General features: G+C 41.3%; 1 protein-coding gene across 5 annotated transcripts in view; it reads left to right on the top strand.

Annotated features, from left to right (window-relative positions):
* Positions 1 to 18,731, top strand: part of kcnc2 (potassium voltage-gated channel, Shaw-related subfamily, member 2) — a 74,810-nt gene continuing 56,079 nt past the window's right edge. For 2 of the 5 annotated variants that reach the window (XR_002041873.2, XM_010736941.3), the window contains exon 1: positions 4 to 1,216. Coding sequence is in view for 4 of the 5 variants with exons in the window: in XM_010736941.3 (XP_010735243.1) it covers positions 662 to 1,216 (555 nt within the window). In the remaining variant the exon portion in view is untranslated. Of the gene's footprint in view, positions 1,217 to 18,731 lie in introns of all 5 variants that reach the window. The other 3 variants (XM_019257878.2, XM_010736943.3, XM_019257877.2) reach the window with 3 other exon arrangements.

The raw sequence follows: 18,731 nt of genomic DNA, 5'->3' as shown, positions 1-18,731 counted from the left end.
TAGCTGAAAACAATCAAAACCACGTGTCATTCTCCTGTAGTTTTGTTTTTGTCGAACCAAAAGCGCGACAACAACTCTAGAGACGAGCGCTGATTGATTTCCCTGAAGCAACTTTTTTAAATCAAATTTTCTAAATCAGAGAATCAGCAGCATTGGCCGTAACTAAAAAGATGTGTCACTGGTGACTTTTCCCTCGGAGCTACGAGTAAACAGCCGACATTACTTTTTTCAGAGGACGTTACATATTTTTGGAGTAACGAGCCTGACGCTGACGAGCGGTTGTGCGTCTTGGAGAGGGCAGGGACGCCGGAGACGCGCAACGGCATCAGCAGCAGCAGCAGCAGCGCAGTCTGTTTGGAGCCACCGGTTGAGATCATTCAACACTCCGAGCACCGACTGTCTGAACCGATTGTGGGATACAAATCGACGACCTCCGCCTCTCTGAAATCTTCCTAAACAAACGATGGACATCCTCCTCGGCCCCTTAAATAGCCACGAAAGCGTCGGATGAGTGAAATCGGAGATGCTGCGCACCACGGCCAAAATCCTGGATCTCTTTTGAACAGGACTGTGGGTGTGTGCGCGTCGGGCTCGCCGTTACCTCCAGACTGCACTCGCCAACTTCCCCCGCTTTCCATCAAGTCATGTCTGATACAGAGCGATGGGCAAGTTTGACGACAACGAGAGGATAATCCTCAACGTCGGGGGCACCAGGCACGAAACCTACAAAACCACCCTGAAGACCCTGCCGGGGACGCGACTGGCCCTGCTCGCCTCCGACTCGGACATCGACTCCGTGCTGGATCAGCTGCAACAAGTCCCCGGCTTCATCGAGTACAACGCGCGGACCAACGAGTACTTCTTCGACCGCCACCCGGGTGTCTTCGCCTACGTGCTCAATTACTACCGCACCGGGAAACTCCACTGCCCGGCGGATGTGTGCGGACCGCTGTTTGAAGAGGAGCTCTCCTTCTGGGGCATCGATGAGACGGACGTGGAGCCCTGCTGCTGGATGACATACCGGCAGCACCGGGACGCGGAGGAGGCTCTGGACGTGTTCGAGCTCAACGTGGACAACGGGGACGAGGACGATGAGATAGGGAAGAGGCTCGGCATCGAGGATGTGGCTGCCGACGGTAATGTCAGCCTGTGGAGGAAGTGGCAACCGGTGATCTGGAATCTATTCGAGGATCCGTACTCCTCCAGGGCGGCGAGGGTAAGGGCGCACCGCTGCGTCTGGGGCTCTCCAAACACACAATCTCATCCCCGCACACCTCACTCACTTCCTACCTTCTTTTCATTCACAGAAACACACTCTATAACACACAGAATAAAGCACAAAAAACCTTCCTGAAAGAGTCAAGAAAGTCCTTTAGAAGTTGGTATAAACTCTTTTTAAAACTTAATTTCCTCTAAAACCGTTCATTTCATTTTAATGAAATATCTTTTTTGTCCTGCTGAGGTCACCTGTCTTATTTTGACTGATTTCAGGATTGTGACATGTTTGAAAGCCTGATTTAGGAACAGGTGCAATTCCCACTTCAAAAAAGCAGATTCCACTTGTCATAAACAAACAAGGTGTTAACACTGTCAGGATGGATATTCTCAGCAGCGTGCAGGTCTGTGCCAAACAGAGGCAATAGCTTACATTTGTTGCACTCTGATGCCTTTTATTTAAGCCATGCATCCTATATCTGTGTTACTCTGTTGTTCCTGTTGCAAAGACTTTCTGTATTAGGTTACAGCCCTAGAAATGTCATTTTAATACTCACAGCGGGTGTTAGTTACACGTTTAGACCTCGTTCAGTTCTTTCCGCTCCAAACTGCAGCCCAGACATGCTCAATTAATAAAAAACACAGAAGAATGTGTGGGACTTTATCATTTCCAAAATTAGTGCAGCGACTCATGCTGGGAATAGAAGAGATGTATACTTATAGGCCACATGTGGCATCTTTGTCATTCCTTTTTGATCATCATTAGTCTGATCATCTTTTTTTACACTCAGACATAGTAGTGAAGGGTGTAGCAAATAACTTGTCTGAATATTGAAATTCAAAATGCATTCTGGATGGAGTGCAGGTAAAAGGCTTGCAAGGTGAGATTAGGCTTCCCAGTCAATCTTCCATGAGGAAGTTAGTTAGCTGTGAGCGTGATGATTGGACTTCATACCAGCAAAGCAAAGGAAACAGTTGTCTCTAAAACTGAATCATGTTTCATTTTAGATCCCCCACTATCAGCGAAGGACGTGAGGCACTAAGCTCGCCTTAGGCTGCAGGTGAATTCTGGGTAATAGATAGCAAATCAATCCCTTATTGGCAGGATAACATGTCACAGGACTCACAGGAGTGAATGACTGCTGGCTGTGGTGTCATGTTGTGTGAATGGAAATTAATACAAAACAATTGCCTTCATGATGTCACAGACAGCGTGTCATTGTAACTGCAGATTTAACACACAACAGTGGAAGCTAAAATGTTGAGTGATTAAAAATTGAAGTCACAAAAGTCCGAAAATTATTTCTGATGTTCTCTATCTACAGTCAGTGGCGAAGCGCCTGCTGTGACATCACTGATTGGGGTGTGGTCAGAGGTGATATTGCCTGAAAGAAAGCAGTGCTGCAGCAGCTTCCTGCTGGATGTAGTTTTACCCTTTTTGAAGGTCAACATGCCAAAAATAGTTTTTGGAATTTGAATTGTCACTAGAATTTCTGGCAGCATATATTTTATGCATACTTTTATATATTTAAATTTCATGTCAAAAAACAACAAATAGTTGGTGTTGGTCCCGTCATATTCTTATTATTTTTAGCCTCTGAAGCCTCCAAAACAGCATTTAAAGGAATAGTTCTCCTATTTGGAAAATACACAGCTGAGAGTTCAATCAATCATCAGTCTGTCAGTTAAATATGAATATATGGACACACACTTTATCGTAGCATAAAGACTGGAAGCAGAGGGAAACAGAGTCCTTGCTGGTTGCCTGGCAACCTCAAGGTTACAACCCTGTGAAACCACAGCTTGCATTAGGCTGTGTTAAATACATGCACATACCAGTTAGAATACTGCGTAGTCCGGCTCTTAGCATTGTGCTAATATGCTGTTTGGAGAAAATGATTACTGCGCTGATGAGACTTTCCAAAACTCTACAGTCTTAATGTTTGACCACCTGTAACCTAACCTAACCCTAATTATTTTAACTGGTAGTTGATGGCCGGCTTTCTTCCAGCATTGCCTTTGAAAGGATCCGTCTTTTAATAACTTTACAAAATGGTTTATTAAACTATGTGCAGCCATTGTTTGATTGTTATTTCAGAGACAGCTGACCTGGCAAAAATAATTTAGGCAAAGAAGAGCTTTTTTATATTTCACATGAATTATGTGAGGTCATATTTGGTCAGAGAAAAGCGGTACAAATCAGGTATTATTAGGTATTAATTCCTAATTTGTCGCCAATAGTTACAACTATGAAGAACTATTTCATACATGCATTTATTCTGCATGTGTCCTGCATTAATGCTAAATACAATGGAAGATGATGTTCTCCCACATTAGACCAAACTGTCAGCTCTAGTAATCATTTGATTTGACAAACTTTTTTTAGAAACCACATTGGTTTCATTTCTATTGTGGTTACATCATTCCTCAGGTAGCTGTTTGAACTGGACTATATGGACTTTTATGACTTTTAGATGTTTGAGGAAAGGAAGCAGTGTTGGAGAAAAATGATGACTTTCCATCATGTAGTATACTTTTTGTGGCTATTGAATACACATGTAAATATTTTAGGAAGAACTAAACTGACCTTGAACAACCCCCTTTGTTAAAGATACATCGAGATTTAAAGTTTTTTGTTTTGTTTTGTTTCTTTTTAAGTTTTTCGATATATAGCTTCTCACAAAAGGTTTGGGATATTCTACTTTCAGGTGAAATTTATGGAAAATGTAAAAAGTTCATGCTACAGTCATATTATATTATGAAAGTAGAAGCATGCAATGGTAATGTCTTCATCTCAAAATTTGACACAAAAGCAGTGGTGGGTACACCACAACAAAAAAATGTCTCAGTAACTTGTCCTGTATCCTTGAGCATCGATTGCAGCTTCCCATGTCCCATGCTGTTTACAAGTCGACTTATTGCAACCTGCTGATGACACTCTGTGACACTCAGCGCTCAGTGGTAACTTCCCTCTGAGTACATCCTGTTTGAGGCCTCGCACTGGCCAGGTACTGTTGATGGATTGTTAGGTGTCGTCTTGGTCTCATGATGTCAAAATGTGAACAGCACGATGAAGAGGACTGTTTAAATACAAACTGTCATTGAAGCAGAACATTTAACGGTCCATTCATGGATCAGACACTTGTTGTGATTTTGAATCACCTTGTTAGAGAACAGCATGTTATGCAATAAGTGCTGAAACACTGAATGTGCATTCAAAAGTTTAGAGAAGGTTAAATTAAGTTCCCCTGTAATAGTTATGGTTCATTTTAGATGCATTCTGAAATTTAATCCAGAAGCCGAATATCCCAAACTTTTTGTGAGTAGTTGATATCGTGAATGTACAGTATACAGAGTTGGTGACCGGCATCAGTTTGGCCTGTTGCTTCAGTCAATATTTCATTGTCTGTTTCCCTAGATTTTTAACAACAGGCAGAAGGGTGTGTGTGTGTGTGTGTGTGTGTGTGTGTGTGTGTGTGTGTGTGTGTGTTTGGGGTGTAAGTGTGATATTGACCTTGTTCCATATCACTTATCCTGTATCACGATCCATCAGCACACTTTCAGCAAGGATGACAATAGGGATATGTCTTTATGTGTGAAAGAAACACTTAATATTACAGTACGTTAACATTACGTTAGTTACTTTACAGCCACAGCTTTAAATCGCTCAATTGTAAATAGAATGGGTAATTTCTTGGAAATGTTTTTGGCGATTACTCTGCTGACAGAGGAGCTAACAGGGCATGTATCAGAGGTAAATATTGAGTTAGTTTCAGCAATGCTTCACTGGCAGAAAGGCATTGATGGAGCTGAATGCTTGTGTTTACAAAACACATACATCTGTTTCCCTCCACTAACGCTCACCCAGTATGCACACGCAGAAATGAAGTCACGCCACATTTCCCTGCCATCAATACCACACAGAAGCAGCTGTTTCTATGAGTGTCTATAGACCTCCGCATCCGAACCATGTTCCCTGATGGTGACGATGCTCCACCTGCAGCTACGATAGACTTGTGTTTGGTGTCAGCATGCAGAGAGATGCCGCTCTTCTGTGGTGCCTAAACGTGTCCTCTGTTATTAAATAGCAGTAGTTATTAAAGCCCAGCTGGCTTTTGGTTAACCTTTTAACACAAGTCCCATACCCAGTGAAAGCTCTTTGTCTGTGTGTGAGAGAAATAGACGTGGTGTGTGTGTGCGTGTATCTGTGTGTGTGTGTGTGTGTGTGTGTGTGTGTGTATGTGTGTGTGTGTGTGTGTGTGTGTGTCTAAAAGAAGGCCCCCGGGGGCATTAATCGGCCCCCTGACAAGGCGATAGGAGAGAGTAATGTGGAATTGTGCTCCATGGAAATGAAAGGTGTGATTTCAGCCTGGTAACCTGTGCCAGTGGAAATCTCAGTCCGCCTCTGACCCTGACACCACAGAGCAGACAGTATCAGATGTAAAGTGCTCTTCCACAATAGAAATGACATTAAACATAGAGGTGTGGTGGCGAATGAAAAGATCACATGGATCATGTTCATCTCAACAGTTATCATCACATAACAGCCAACCGCCACATGCAGAGGCTCTTTATGTCATACTTAATATGACATGTGTTGTAAAGGGTAAGTTAGGATAACTGTATTCTGCAAGCCACAAGTTGTGTTGACTGTTTTAAGCTTCTAAGCTGCTCCTCAGTTAAACACAGGCAGTGTACTGTGTCAGGGAGGGATGGAGGGCAAGCAAAATGCCCTCTTTGCAACAGGAGCTGCAGGGTTTATGGGAAATGTGGTCCTAATTTTAGGAGGCAGTAGCAGTAACAGCATGACAGAGCAACAGTCATTTGTTTCCACTAATTATAGTATATCCCAGCTAATATGACAATATCTCCATAAATAGCAGCTTCATTAACATCATAATAACTGACGTGAGATCAGCTGTCTGTGGCTGTCAGAACGCCTTTCATGAGTTTGTTTATCCAGGTTTACTGAATAAAAAGTCTCATCTGTCTCTTTAACCAACTCATCTATGAGCGTTCATGTGCCAGCAGTCAGTGGTAGCAGGCGTGTTTCTCTGGGCTCCCCACGCTGTTTCTATTGTTGTAGCCATCCTGCTCTCTCTCCACTCTCAATGCTGCCTCTTTAATCTGCATGCAGTGTGTTTTAAACAGCGGCCGTCGGTGTGTTCACTTGTCTCTGTGAGACAGAAAGAGTGAGAGTTTCTGATTTTCCTTCATGTTTATGATTGTGTTTAGGATATATGGCTGTTTTCTCTGTATGTGTGTGTAGGTGTATGTGTTCTCCTATGTGTTAATCTGTTTGTTTGTCCCTCTCATATCTCTATAGTTGGCCATTGCTGGATTGGGATGGTAACAAAAAAAACAACAAAAAAAAAAGAAATAACACCCACCACCTTCTTCATTTCCCATGTCTGCGCTCTGAGGCAGAGGTTTAGCTGATGCCTGACTTTGGGAGTCCCCCAGCACCCCCACACCACCACACCTCACCCTCACCCACGCATCCCCCCCATCCTCCCATGATCCCATCTGAGACTGCAGCTTGCTTTCTTCCACTTAAGAGGTTAAAAACCCAAACCGTCTGGGTGCCGCCTGCCGCACGCCTGAAGATACCAAAGCCAGGCTGCACGCTCAGTCTGCCTGTTGTCATGGCAACATCATCGCTCATCACCACGGCCTGTTTTCATTCAGATCTGTCCGGTCTGTGAAACTGATTGATTTCAGAAACCTGCTCGACCATGAACCCCTATTGTCCAGTAACCCCTTACGTGCTAGTGTGTTAGTTTAAAAAATAGAAAAAGAAAAAAAGGGTGTTGGAGCGTCACAACCGATCCTTGTGTGCATGTAACTGCTTTCTTATTGCTGTTAGACGTGACACATGGTGATGTGCTTTACTTTTTGTTCGTGTCAAACCAGAGCTACAGGTGTACACAGGCCTGCCCACTTAATCTGAAAGCCCGGTTGAATCATATTGTGCAGTCTGAGGCTTTAAAAAGCCAGGAAATGTGGCTGATCCGCTGCAAACCGACGGCAAGGCCTCACTGAGTAAATAGAGTCTGACGTGTAAACAGCAGCAGACCTGATGCTGGGTAGGAGAGCAGGGCAAATGGCTGCCAGAGCGTGGGTGGTGACGGCACACTGCTGGGCATGTTTGTAGCCGCTGCCAGTCATGTTAATCTGTGCCGCCAATCATCATCGTGTGCTGCTTTGGTTGACTATAATATCTCAGAGTACAGGAATGGTAATGGTCTATGGTAATTAGGAGAGAGGTTAGTTTGAGGAACACTTTGAACAGGTTTGGTTCTGTTGAGGTGTATTGTCAGTGTTAGTTTCTTACGTATACTGGCTCTTGGAAGTTACTATAGCTACAAATCCAATTGTGGTCAGAGGAGAGGAAGCCTGTGAGAAACTGAAGTGGTACAAGCAAGAGGCAACCACCACGGCTGACTGTAAGAGGCTGAAACACCTGTCAATCGTGTCAAAACAACAATGATTATCCAATGATTATCCAAATTACCAAAACATTAGACATGTGAGATATAAAGGTAAGCACCGAGATCATATTTTCACAGTGAGATACAGTATTTTTGGACTTAGTAGTTAATGAATGAAAATATCCTTACTCTATTTAATACATCCAGGGGTTCCCTCTCCCCCGTCATGTTCTGCAATCTCAGCAAACAAAAATATGACTCAAGTAGTTTCAAACAACTGAGCTATCCGTTGCATCACACACTGACTCACCTGTAGTGGTTGCTGCTTGCTTTAGCCATTGTGGTTCATGCTGACAGGATATGATGCATTTCATCACTGTTATCAATTAATGAAAAGAAACTTACAATGCATCCACCAACAAAAATGATAAAGTGCAGGAATGTGTCTGTGTGTGCATACAAAAGAGAAAGAAAGAAGCCTTCTGGATAGTTAATGAAGGAGACCCGTTCGGTATGCATGATTGGACCCCTTGCCTCCGAGTTGTTAGCTATATATGGCATCCCATCAGGCCTTGCTCTCTCTGTCTGTCTGTAGGTCTCACCCTTTCTCTCCCCCCCACACACACACACTCGAAATGAAGAACATGCTCGCTTTTTGTCTTTCTCACAAAGAGACTTTTAAATTATTACGCATTAGATTAAAGTGCCAGATTTGGCATGCATGACGATGGTATTATTCTGAGACCTTGAATTGTGTCTCTATGACTATGATTCTTTGCCTTTTGTGTGGACTTTTACAATCTTTGTAGTAGTTGTAGAATATTCATAGGGCAATTAAAAATCTGTTGTAGGAAAGAATGACCTTCTTTAAAGGTGTTTTATCACATGTGATTACGATTGTTTTTGTCTTTGACGTCCACCCTACATTTATTTGGTTATAAATTTGCATCATTGTGGTTTCTTCAGTCTAACTGTATGGAATGATGGTAGGAGGGGCGACACCTTAAAGGATTAAAGAGGATTGTGGGTAACCATTGCTATGGAGATCTCTTTGTACTTTGGACACCAGTCAGCATGATATGCATTTGATTATGAACGAAGCATTTTTGAAGCATGAGTGCATGTATGACTTTCCATGGAGGCAGCACTCCTCTTTGTCTTCGTTTCTACAGGTGTTAGTTCAACAGAGCATCTGATATGAGTGATGCGTTTGTTGCAACTCACTCCCACCAACCTTCTTCCTCCATTATCCAGGCTGGGTTTCTACAGGTACATGCCTAGGAAGGGGGAAAAACTGGCACATGGGTCAAAATGCTGCATGTATGTAGTGGAAATATGTGAGTAGAGACTTCTCAGTGTGACAGTCACTGCAGAATGGAAGACATGGCGGTTGTTTTCACAAAATGCATGCGACTCAGTGTTAGCCAAATTGGATGAGCTTCATTGCCCAATTTGCAAACAGAAATTGATGTCACTGTGAGTGAAGGCTGCGAGGAGTGCTGCCGAAACTGGAACGGATCAAAGAGAAAGAGACGGGTTTGTTCTTTGATGTCCATCTTGGCAGAGAACGCTCTGCCAGATATTGGATTATACAGTTTAAAGACACGCTCAGAGTCAGAAGTGCACTCAGGAATGGGTTAGATAAGAGTTATGTATCATGCATTTATGGATGTGATGGCATGCATGCTAAAGGTGTGCTCTACCCGTCCTCTGTGCACTGCCCGTTGACCGCCAGAAGGGGCCTTGACGTCAGCCCCTAAGCTACATGAGCTATAACTGACGTGGCATTTGTTTGGGCTTAACGATGAATAATTAATGCTCATCGAATCACTCTAAAACATTGAGTGCTTCCCAAGGACAATGGATTTACTGAAAGTTCTTTTGTCTGGCACCATTTGCAAAATCCCCACACTCAGGCATTAAAAGGTAATTAATAAATCCGACTTTGAGACTGAATTGTGTTTGTTGACTCCGTGCCCCCCTTTGGCTGACTGAGGCTTAGTCGCTGTCTTACAAAGCACAGCGTGAATTCACTGAGAGCAGGTTAAGAATTGGTTTACTTACTGAACTCCCATTTTCATTCCTCAAATCTCTTAAATTTTCCTTTTTTCCCTGTGTTGCTCAATGTGTTTCAAAATTCAATTTATATATATTTTTTTCAGTTTAAAGGTCCAGCGTGCAGCATTTAGTTGCATCTAATGGTGTAATCGTTGCATTGCAATCTCCTCACATCACCCTCGTCTACCTAGTGTAAAGAAGAAACAACACTTGAAAGGCCCTGTCTAGAGTCACTATTTAGTTTGTCTGTTCTGAGCTACTGTGTGAATTACATGATGTTTCAACATGGCGGCCTCCATGGAAGAGGACCTACTCCCACTGTAGATATAAAAGGATCATTTATAAGTAACAAAAACAAAAAGATTCTTATTTTCTGATTATACATGCATATAAAACATAGTTATTAATATTATATTCCACGTCTGCTTTATTCTAAAAAACTAAAAGGCCACCCATCTTACACACTGAACCTTTAAGTTCTAAAGGTATGTGTCATGATTCATTTAGCATCGATCTGTGTGTGACAAGATTTTCCTAGGAAAAATTGAATAGTGTGATTTGCTGGTCAATAGCTTTGTCAATAGAATTGACAAAACAAGTTCCACTTACTTTCTTGTTGTGGAGCTATTGACCATATTACAGTTTCCTGAGCAGCAGATTGAGTTTTGAATCGACATTGTTTTGTCAGCTGCTGCAATGAGTTTTTTCTTTGACCACATAGTTTCTGTTTTTAAATAACATTGTTCAAATAAGGTAGCCTAACTGGCAAGGTTTTGTGTGCATGCTTAAAGGACCAGTGTGTATGATTTAACCACCTTGAATCTAACTAAAGTCAAAACCAGGTTAAATTTGGTTTAGTTAATTTGGTTTAAAGTGACACCTAGGTCACATATCACCATATTTGTTTTGCTTTAATGGATGAGTGTGTATGATTTAGCTGCATATATTGATGTAGTTGCAGATGACAACACTAATTTCACTCTATACTTTCCAGCATCAAGGAGAAACTATGGCGGCCACTAAGTGTATGAAAAATAGGAAATTGTGAAACGAGAGGGTTGCAATATCCAACTCCACTGTTAGATGGCACTAAATCCTACACACTGCTCCTTTAAAACTGAAAAGTTTAGGTTGCAGTGGTTATCATATGATTCTGACGTTAGTCCTTTGACATCCAAATCACCAAATCAGTGCATTATACACTAAACTGAGCGTCACATGGGAACAGTCATGCTGTTTTAATAATGTACATCATTGGGATTGATGCATTGATGATTAATTTACATTACCAGTATCATCTAACAGTTTTGGCAGTCATAATGTGTGGAAAAACTCTTATTAAGCCGATTAAAAATAATTGTTTAAATACACAAATGTTTTATCAAGTCTCTTTGTTCATAAAAAGTGAACATTCTAGACAGTGGTATGCTCTTAGATTAAAAAAAATATTCCTGTCTACCTCCTCTGTCTAGGGTTTGATATCCCGTAACTTAGCAACTGAAGGCTGATGCAATCTAATAAGCTTCACAGCCTTCAAACCTCTTTTTCCTTTTAAGCCAGAGAATAAGCATCGAAGAAACTCTTTCCCACTGCAGATCTGAACTCACATTTTGGTAGGAACGCACCCACAGAGCCTTCCTGACTTCACAGGCAAAGGTCAGGCTGCATTTTCAGAGAGGTGTTTACTGTATCCTTAACGCCATCTTATTTAACTGCCAACGGTCACATTTATAGCACTCACAGATGAGGGTGAGGCTGAAAATGTCACACCAGCTGGGAGACGACAGGAGCGTGATATGCACAGAAAGAGTTGTCATCTCATAATAATGGGGCCTAGTTGTGGGCTGACCCTGTGTGACAGCTTTGGTTGTGATTGAAACTGTAAAATGTGTCCGTTTGTTTTTTTTTCTGTCCCTACAAGCGAGTAATGAACTGGATGTCAGTGTTTTCTTGGTAACTTTGTCTGATGCTAATTGCGTGCCTGGTTACCCTGCTGGATCACCCCCCTGGCTTTCAGCTCTGTCCACTGATCATTTACACTGGTTCAAAGAGCAAGGCTTTAAAGAGGATCTACTGTTTAATGCACCCACATCTGAGCAGGCAGGGCTCAATTAGAGGACATGTGGTGCCAAATCAACACAACAGAGGTGGACAGAGCGAGAGGCAGACAGACAGACAGACAGAGGGCCTTAGTGGAAAGCTGAATAAACGCAATTCAAGTCAGATAATGAGTGCTGTAGGAGAGTTCAACCAGTGCATCACACAGGAGCATCACTGGTGCAGCTTAAACTGTGTCTAACAATGCACTACACACTGGATGTTTATGATTTGTGTTAGCTGAACTTGCTATATGAATGTTTATATTGTACACACGCATCAATTTTAATGTGTTAATATAGCAAGTATTAATGTCGTACTTCTAACCATCTCTCTCAAGGACACAGTAAGAATGATGTTTTATGTTTTTCTTATTGTCAAATACCATGAAAAGTCTTTTAACTGTGTAATCCAAGCAACAATTAATGTGTCATACTGACAAAGATGATGTGTGTGTGCAAGTCTGATAAGCCGTCTTGCTTCCTTTTCATCTCTGAGAGCTGCACATGTGCAGTATTGATCAGGCAGGATGTAGCGATGTGTGGAATCAAACGGACCTCTGTTAGGTTCTGAACAGCCAGATCAAAGCTGAACAGAACCTCTGAGAATGACAGTGATCGGTTTGACAGGGAATACAGTAATGATGTGGTTTTCTTGCCATGTTAGGGCTGAGTCGGCTAATTTGGCAACTATATGCACAGCTAACTGAGCTAACAAGCTAACAGCAGCTACACTTACTAGCTATCTGTCTATCATGAAACTCTGTATATCACCTTGGTACTGTATTGTCATCAGACTGTCCTTCATATCATTTAATGACTTCTTTATGACATGTCCAAATGGTACCACTTCAGCTGAGGTCAAGTCAATTATTCATGACATCATTATAAAGGTATTAGAGAGTGTACTAAAACTTAATGACACTTAGTTACATCTTTATGTTAAATCCAAAATGTATCATGACTTGAGGTCAAGGGAATTAATCGTTACACTTTTACAATTACTGACATGTCATGATTGCTAATATTGCCATTATTATTCAACCACATAATGGCAGTATACTGTAATGCTAAATAGTTAGGCCTGCTATGGCATGTTTATGACATGGTTGTCTTGGTTAATGTCAAGTTGTCGTAACAAAAACATGCGTTACAGATAACTGACCAAATGACACTTAATGACAACAGTCAAACATTCATAAAAACTCCTCACAGCTCTTCAAGTAAAGTGCACTGTCATACTTCAGAAATACTATATCAGTCCGCTGTGTATGTAATCCCCACCAAATGATTTTGTCCACTTTGATGAAGATTTGCTTTCTTTGCTATCTTTCTTGCTGTCTTATGACATAGCTTGACAGCAGTGCTATTAAAGGTATCAACATTTAAATGCATTTGCCTGAATGTTTGATTTTTTAGGATGGATGACTTTGTGTCATAGGATTATAAACAACCAACTCTCAAATCCTCCAATAAGAGTTTCTGTCTTCTCTGTATTTGTTCAAATTGTTTGTTTCACAGATGTGTTTTCATCATTGACTTGTGCTGTCTACTGTATGTCAAAGACAGCGTGGCTCAGAGAGAAACAACATAAAAAGCTCTCCAAGGTACCTTGGAGACCTGACTCGTACTACAGTCTCTTTCCTATGGACCTGTAATTGTAAATGCTGTTAATGTAACTTTCAGAACTGTCAGGGGTCTCTCTGGCTGCTGATGATGACATATGGTAATGCAGGCTCTGCCAGCCTGATATCGACTGCAGTCAGTAACAGAAACCTCCCAGGAGGTTGTATCTTGGAAAGAAAAGTTGGCTGTACGAAGGGTCGTTGCACTACCTCTGCCCTCTGGCACAAAAACACAGTCGAACATGAAGTGGAGCTCTGGAAAACGTTTCTCTTTGTAGCTGTGCAAATGTTAATGTTGATGTTTTCCGGATAAGAGGATAAGAGGGGATTTGATTAAAATCTACACCGTTGCAAAAGTGTAAGTAAAGACTGATGCAAGGCTCAGGCTTTAATCTCTGTATGAATCACAGCGGCGAGGAGACTTTCTCCACTTTCAGATGCTGTAAACAACAGTTGCCTTTGCTGATGAACTGTGCACCTCTTCCAGTCAAGCCTTTTTAACAGTTTTCCTCGTGGGACTAGCAGTTTGTTTGATTTGAAGCGGAGAATATTGTTAGGTAGACTTCATGCTCTGCTGAACAATCCTCCACTCTCTTCAAACTCCCTTCACACGATGGCATGCAGCCGGTTGGGGTACACAGCATACTATATAAGCACTTTTATTTTTCTAAATGCTATGTGTTCATCTGGAAAAGAGTCCACAGAATGGCTATTAATTTTCAAATCATGCACATGGTCTTTCTTGTCACTTGAACAAGGGAGCAGTTTAAAATTGTTTTATTGGTGGTAGTGAGGTAAAACTTAAGAACTTAACTCAAATTGAATGTCTAAATAAGTATTCAAAAATAATCTGGTCATTTCATTTAACATATTTTTTCAGGCATTAGTCCTTAAAAACATACAAAAATCATCAAAGCGTCTCCATATAAATAGATAGATAGATACTTTTGGAACATAGTAATGTGTACATCTTAACAAATCTATCTTCAAACATCTATTATGTTATTCATCAGAATGACATCTACTTCTTTGGACTTCAGAAATATGCCCTGTGGCTATTTATTTTTTCTGACTAATCAGTATTTTTATATTAACAGGGGGCCTAATGACAGTGCCCAAAAATGGACCACTTGTAGTGACCAATGACCAAGAACCATGACCATCTCTGCAGTTCCTTTCAGCTACACCATATAGTCATTTTCAAACAGTGACATCAGTGAAGAAGTTGAATTCTTCATGTTGAGATCAGGACCTGGAGGAGAGGACGATGTGTGCTGAACATGATGTGGCGTTGGCATCTGTACAGTTCTCCCTCTGGTTTTATCTTAAAACTAATGTTTTATTGCTAGATAACCATTTAGATAAGAAATGATGATCTGACCCCTTCACTAGTTCGCTCTACATGGTTTCAACTAAATATTTTAATTGTCCAAACATGACTTCAATATGATTACAAGGCTTTTGCTTCAATGCCAATATTCATGTTCGTGGACTTGGAATCACACAATTTTAATGGTTAGAGAAGCGATTCATTTCTCATTTTGTTGAATTGCTTCATGGACCGACTGAAGTGAAAGCGAGCTGACCTCCAACATAAGTGCAGTGCAGGAGTCTTTGTCTGTCTGAATTTTCCTCTATGGTTCAGTGATACCAACCTGGCAGAACCAATCCTATTAGTAATTCTCTACTGGATTCAGGCTCCTGGGGACCCAGAGGAACCCTCCACTCCTACAGCCCCCCACCCCTCTTCACCAGGCTTGCAGACAGAACAGGGTATTCACGCCTGGGTGCGTTTTCTCTTCAGTAAGAACCACAAGGGGTCTGCTGGTACAAAGAGAGTGCTGTCTCTGACGGAAGAGGTGAAAGGGCCCATGCCTGAGGAGATCTCTCTTTTCTCACTGTATGTTTGCAACAACTCTCAAGTCATACGTTTACCTCACATTTTTATCCATGGAGGCTGATGGAGAAGCAGATAATTCCTCCTGCATGTTTTTCATATTAGAAGTGTGACATTTGCTTCATCGCACAGGGATAGCCTGCAGTGCGAATCAAGCACTATCAAGCAGTGCAGGGAAATGTAGGGGGCAAAAATGTAATCCACTGAAAAAAGGTGCCCCATATTTGCCATATAGGCACCAATGTATCTGGCCTAAAAGGCTTTCACCCACTTTCTTATTAAGGAATATACCAGTTCTCCCCCTGTCTTCTTAGGACAAATGAATGTCAGGATTTCCAAAGTATGCTAAGTTGCTTGGCTCATTTCCCATTTCCCATCTCTCAGGACTCTGACTCTCAGTAAGATCACAAAGGTCTTGAGAAATCACATCAAAAACTGTGATAAGTAGTTGTTGTTGGTTATTTGATTGACTTTGATCAGTCTGACCCAAGTGGTAGAGTGACAGACGGAACAACGCTGCTATTCTACAGCACCTGTGCCAAAACTAAGATGGGTTTGTGACTTATTAAAATGCTGCTTTTGTTTAGAGAAAATCTCCAGTTTCAAACAGTCCATGAATCCATGTGAGTTCATGCACACTTCTTGTGAGCCAGCACTGCACAAACCTGTGACTGAAATAGCTCAAATTACTGGGCCAGAATCAGATTATGTGTGATCAAAAGTGACCTGCTTCTTCCCCAAGACCAGTGTTACTGGAGCAAGTCACCCAGCAAACGTTATTAGAATGTGGCACTAATAAGGATTTACTGACTATATTGACAAAAGCAGTGTGTAAGATAAAATTTCCTTTGTGTGGATTGATGGCGAAGTAAAAATTAAGTCAGGGTTTGTGCATGGTAAGGCAACATCTTCTGTCTCTTAATAGATTAGTATCAACATTAACCTGTCCAAATAGTGACTCTGTTCTTTATTAGCTCTCACATCTGTCCTGTTTATGCGCAGATATGACTCATATTGGTCTGTAAAATGAATATCATCCTTAATATCAGCCTTTGCTGGTGAAAACCCTCTGTGGGCGTTGAGTACAATCATTCATTTCAAAACATGAGTGAGAGAAAGGCGTAGACTGAATTACTTGAGTTTCTGAAAACTGCCCTTTTGAACGTACCTTAATCTTAGCGTAAATATTTTTCAACCCAAAGTGATGAAGAGTAGAAAAGAGATGGGTTTTTGTTGTTGTTGTTTTTTTGCATGTGTGTCAAAGTACAATGCTGATTCACTCCCACATAAGCAATTTTGTCATTGACTCACACATCTTCAGCAGAATCTAATCGCAATGAGAACATTACTGCAGGCCCTTTTCTATAAATGACTCCAAAATTAATTTAATCCGATAACACTTTAAAAGTCATTTACGACACAAATGACTTCATCTAACAGAGTGACGTGTAGCCACGTTCCGCTGAGAGAGCCAAGCTGCTGCAGGTCATTTCACTGATTGGTCCCACCTGGCTCAAGTTTTCTAGTGAGTCACCTTCCTACACAGAAAATGTTTAACCACAGACGAGATAAGTGTTTGTTTGTTCATGTACTATTTTCAAGGATAGTCTAAATGTAAAATACATATTTAGAATTAAAGATATTTAAAAAGCCCATTGGGCATTAAGTACATGAATAAATCATGTTAAAATTAACAGGGGCATCAGTGATTGATGATCATTTTCTCAAATGTCAATAGAAAGACCTAACTTAAAATTGGTCAGCTTATTTTCCTATTTTTTGCAACAGCATAGAAGATGCTATCTCCAACCGTCAGCCTCCACACAACAGGTTGCTGTTACTCTAATAAGAATGAGTCAGGAATTGAAGCTGTTAGCAGCTGCGTTTATGGATAATCAGCTTAAAACGATGCCTGAAATGATGAATGGATGCAAACAAATCATTTCTCATTGCACACATCAGTGTGAAGCTGACTTCCAGTCTGAGCTCTCCCACCTGTTCCTTGAATGCTACTCTGTGACAGTTAACCTGAATTCTGTGGGAATCAGTTCGGCTCTACGTAGAGGGTAACCAAGCATCTGCTCCCGCAGGCCGAGGAGCCATTTTAAGAGCTTGACTTCAGCACTGATCGAGCGCGAGAAAAGCAGCCTCTCAGCAGTAGGCCTGCTGTTATCCAAGGACAACTGTGTCTCTCTCCGGCTGTGCTGTGCAGAGGGACGATTCTCCCGTGAGGGTGAGAGGCTGAGCAGATGCATGCCACTGTGTGCCAGCCACTAATGCCTCCTGGCATGTGATTATATATATAATTACCACTGCTGCTTGATGTCAGAAGGGAAGAGGAGTGTTTTAAGTTAGCACGTGTCTCAGCTAAATGGTTGTTTAAGGCACCACGACCAAGCTTCACAACTCAATTCAGTGCAACTTGACTGGTGCTCCACTGTGCAGCTGTGGAGAATAGTTTCAGACTGCACACACATGCAATGTTAAAATAGAAAGTCTAGTACCTGACTCTGTATGTCATTACATGTCTCAACATCAATGAATTATGAAAAATGTAACTGTTAACCAGCTTATCACTGAGAATCACAGCATCACATTTCATACTTGGTGGAAAATCTACTGAATCAATTTCTTGGGGTACTCCAACACTTTAGCAGTAAGCGACATATTTGAAAAAGAATGGTTCACATCAATACAGCACAGGCTGAGATATCCTGACTTTTTGTCATCAGGCTACAAAGACATTGGATCTTACACGAGTCTCCATGAGACTCCATGTGCCCAGTGTATAACGCTGTTTAAAAATCTGATCAAGTTCTTAAGGCCAAGCCAAGCCGACATACCCGGGTGATGTCTCATGAGTACTTTTCTCAGACTTGACAAAACTTTTCTAGAGTCATAAAAGATGTTGTACAACTGTTTTTGATGAATGGTACTCCTGTGACTAAACCGACATGGTGACATTTATAAAAGTTAAATTGCAACTTCAACCCTCAGCTGAATCCAAATGTTCACACCTCAACTGTACTTTCTGCAAACTTCCAGAGCGTCGTCTTGGGGTGCAGATTTTACTAGGAAGATGACCCATAGTTCATAGGAAAATGGATATGATGATGTACTACTAACACTACAAGTAAAAGCAGAATGACCTACAGGCTATAGTCCAAGTGTGCCATATTTGCCTTGGATATCTGTTGGTTTTTTATTTCTTTGTTTTTTCAATCTGTTCATTGATATAGTGAGAGTTAAAATTTTACAAATATATAAAATAGATTGTTCTAGCATTGTAGTTTAGTTTAGTAACAAGGAGAAAACCTTTGTTACAGGTTAGAAGTCTTTTATTTTAAAAGAAACTATCAGCATGAACTGCAGTTGAGACAGTTCAGTTCTAACAATCAGCAATGCAAGA

Source organism: Larimichthys crocea, chromosome XX, assembly GCF_000972845.2.
Source record: "Larimichthys crocea isolate SSNF chromosome XX, L_crocea_2.0, whole genome shotgun sequence".
In the NCBI taxonomy this organism is placed as follows: Eukaryota; Metazoa; Chordata; class Actinopteri; family Sciaenidae; genus Larimichthys; species Larimichthys crocea.
The sequence above is the reverse complement of the archived record's forward strand: the minus strand, read 5'-3'. Positions and strand labels throughout refer to the sequence as shown.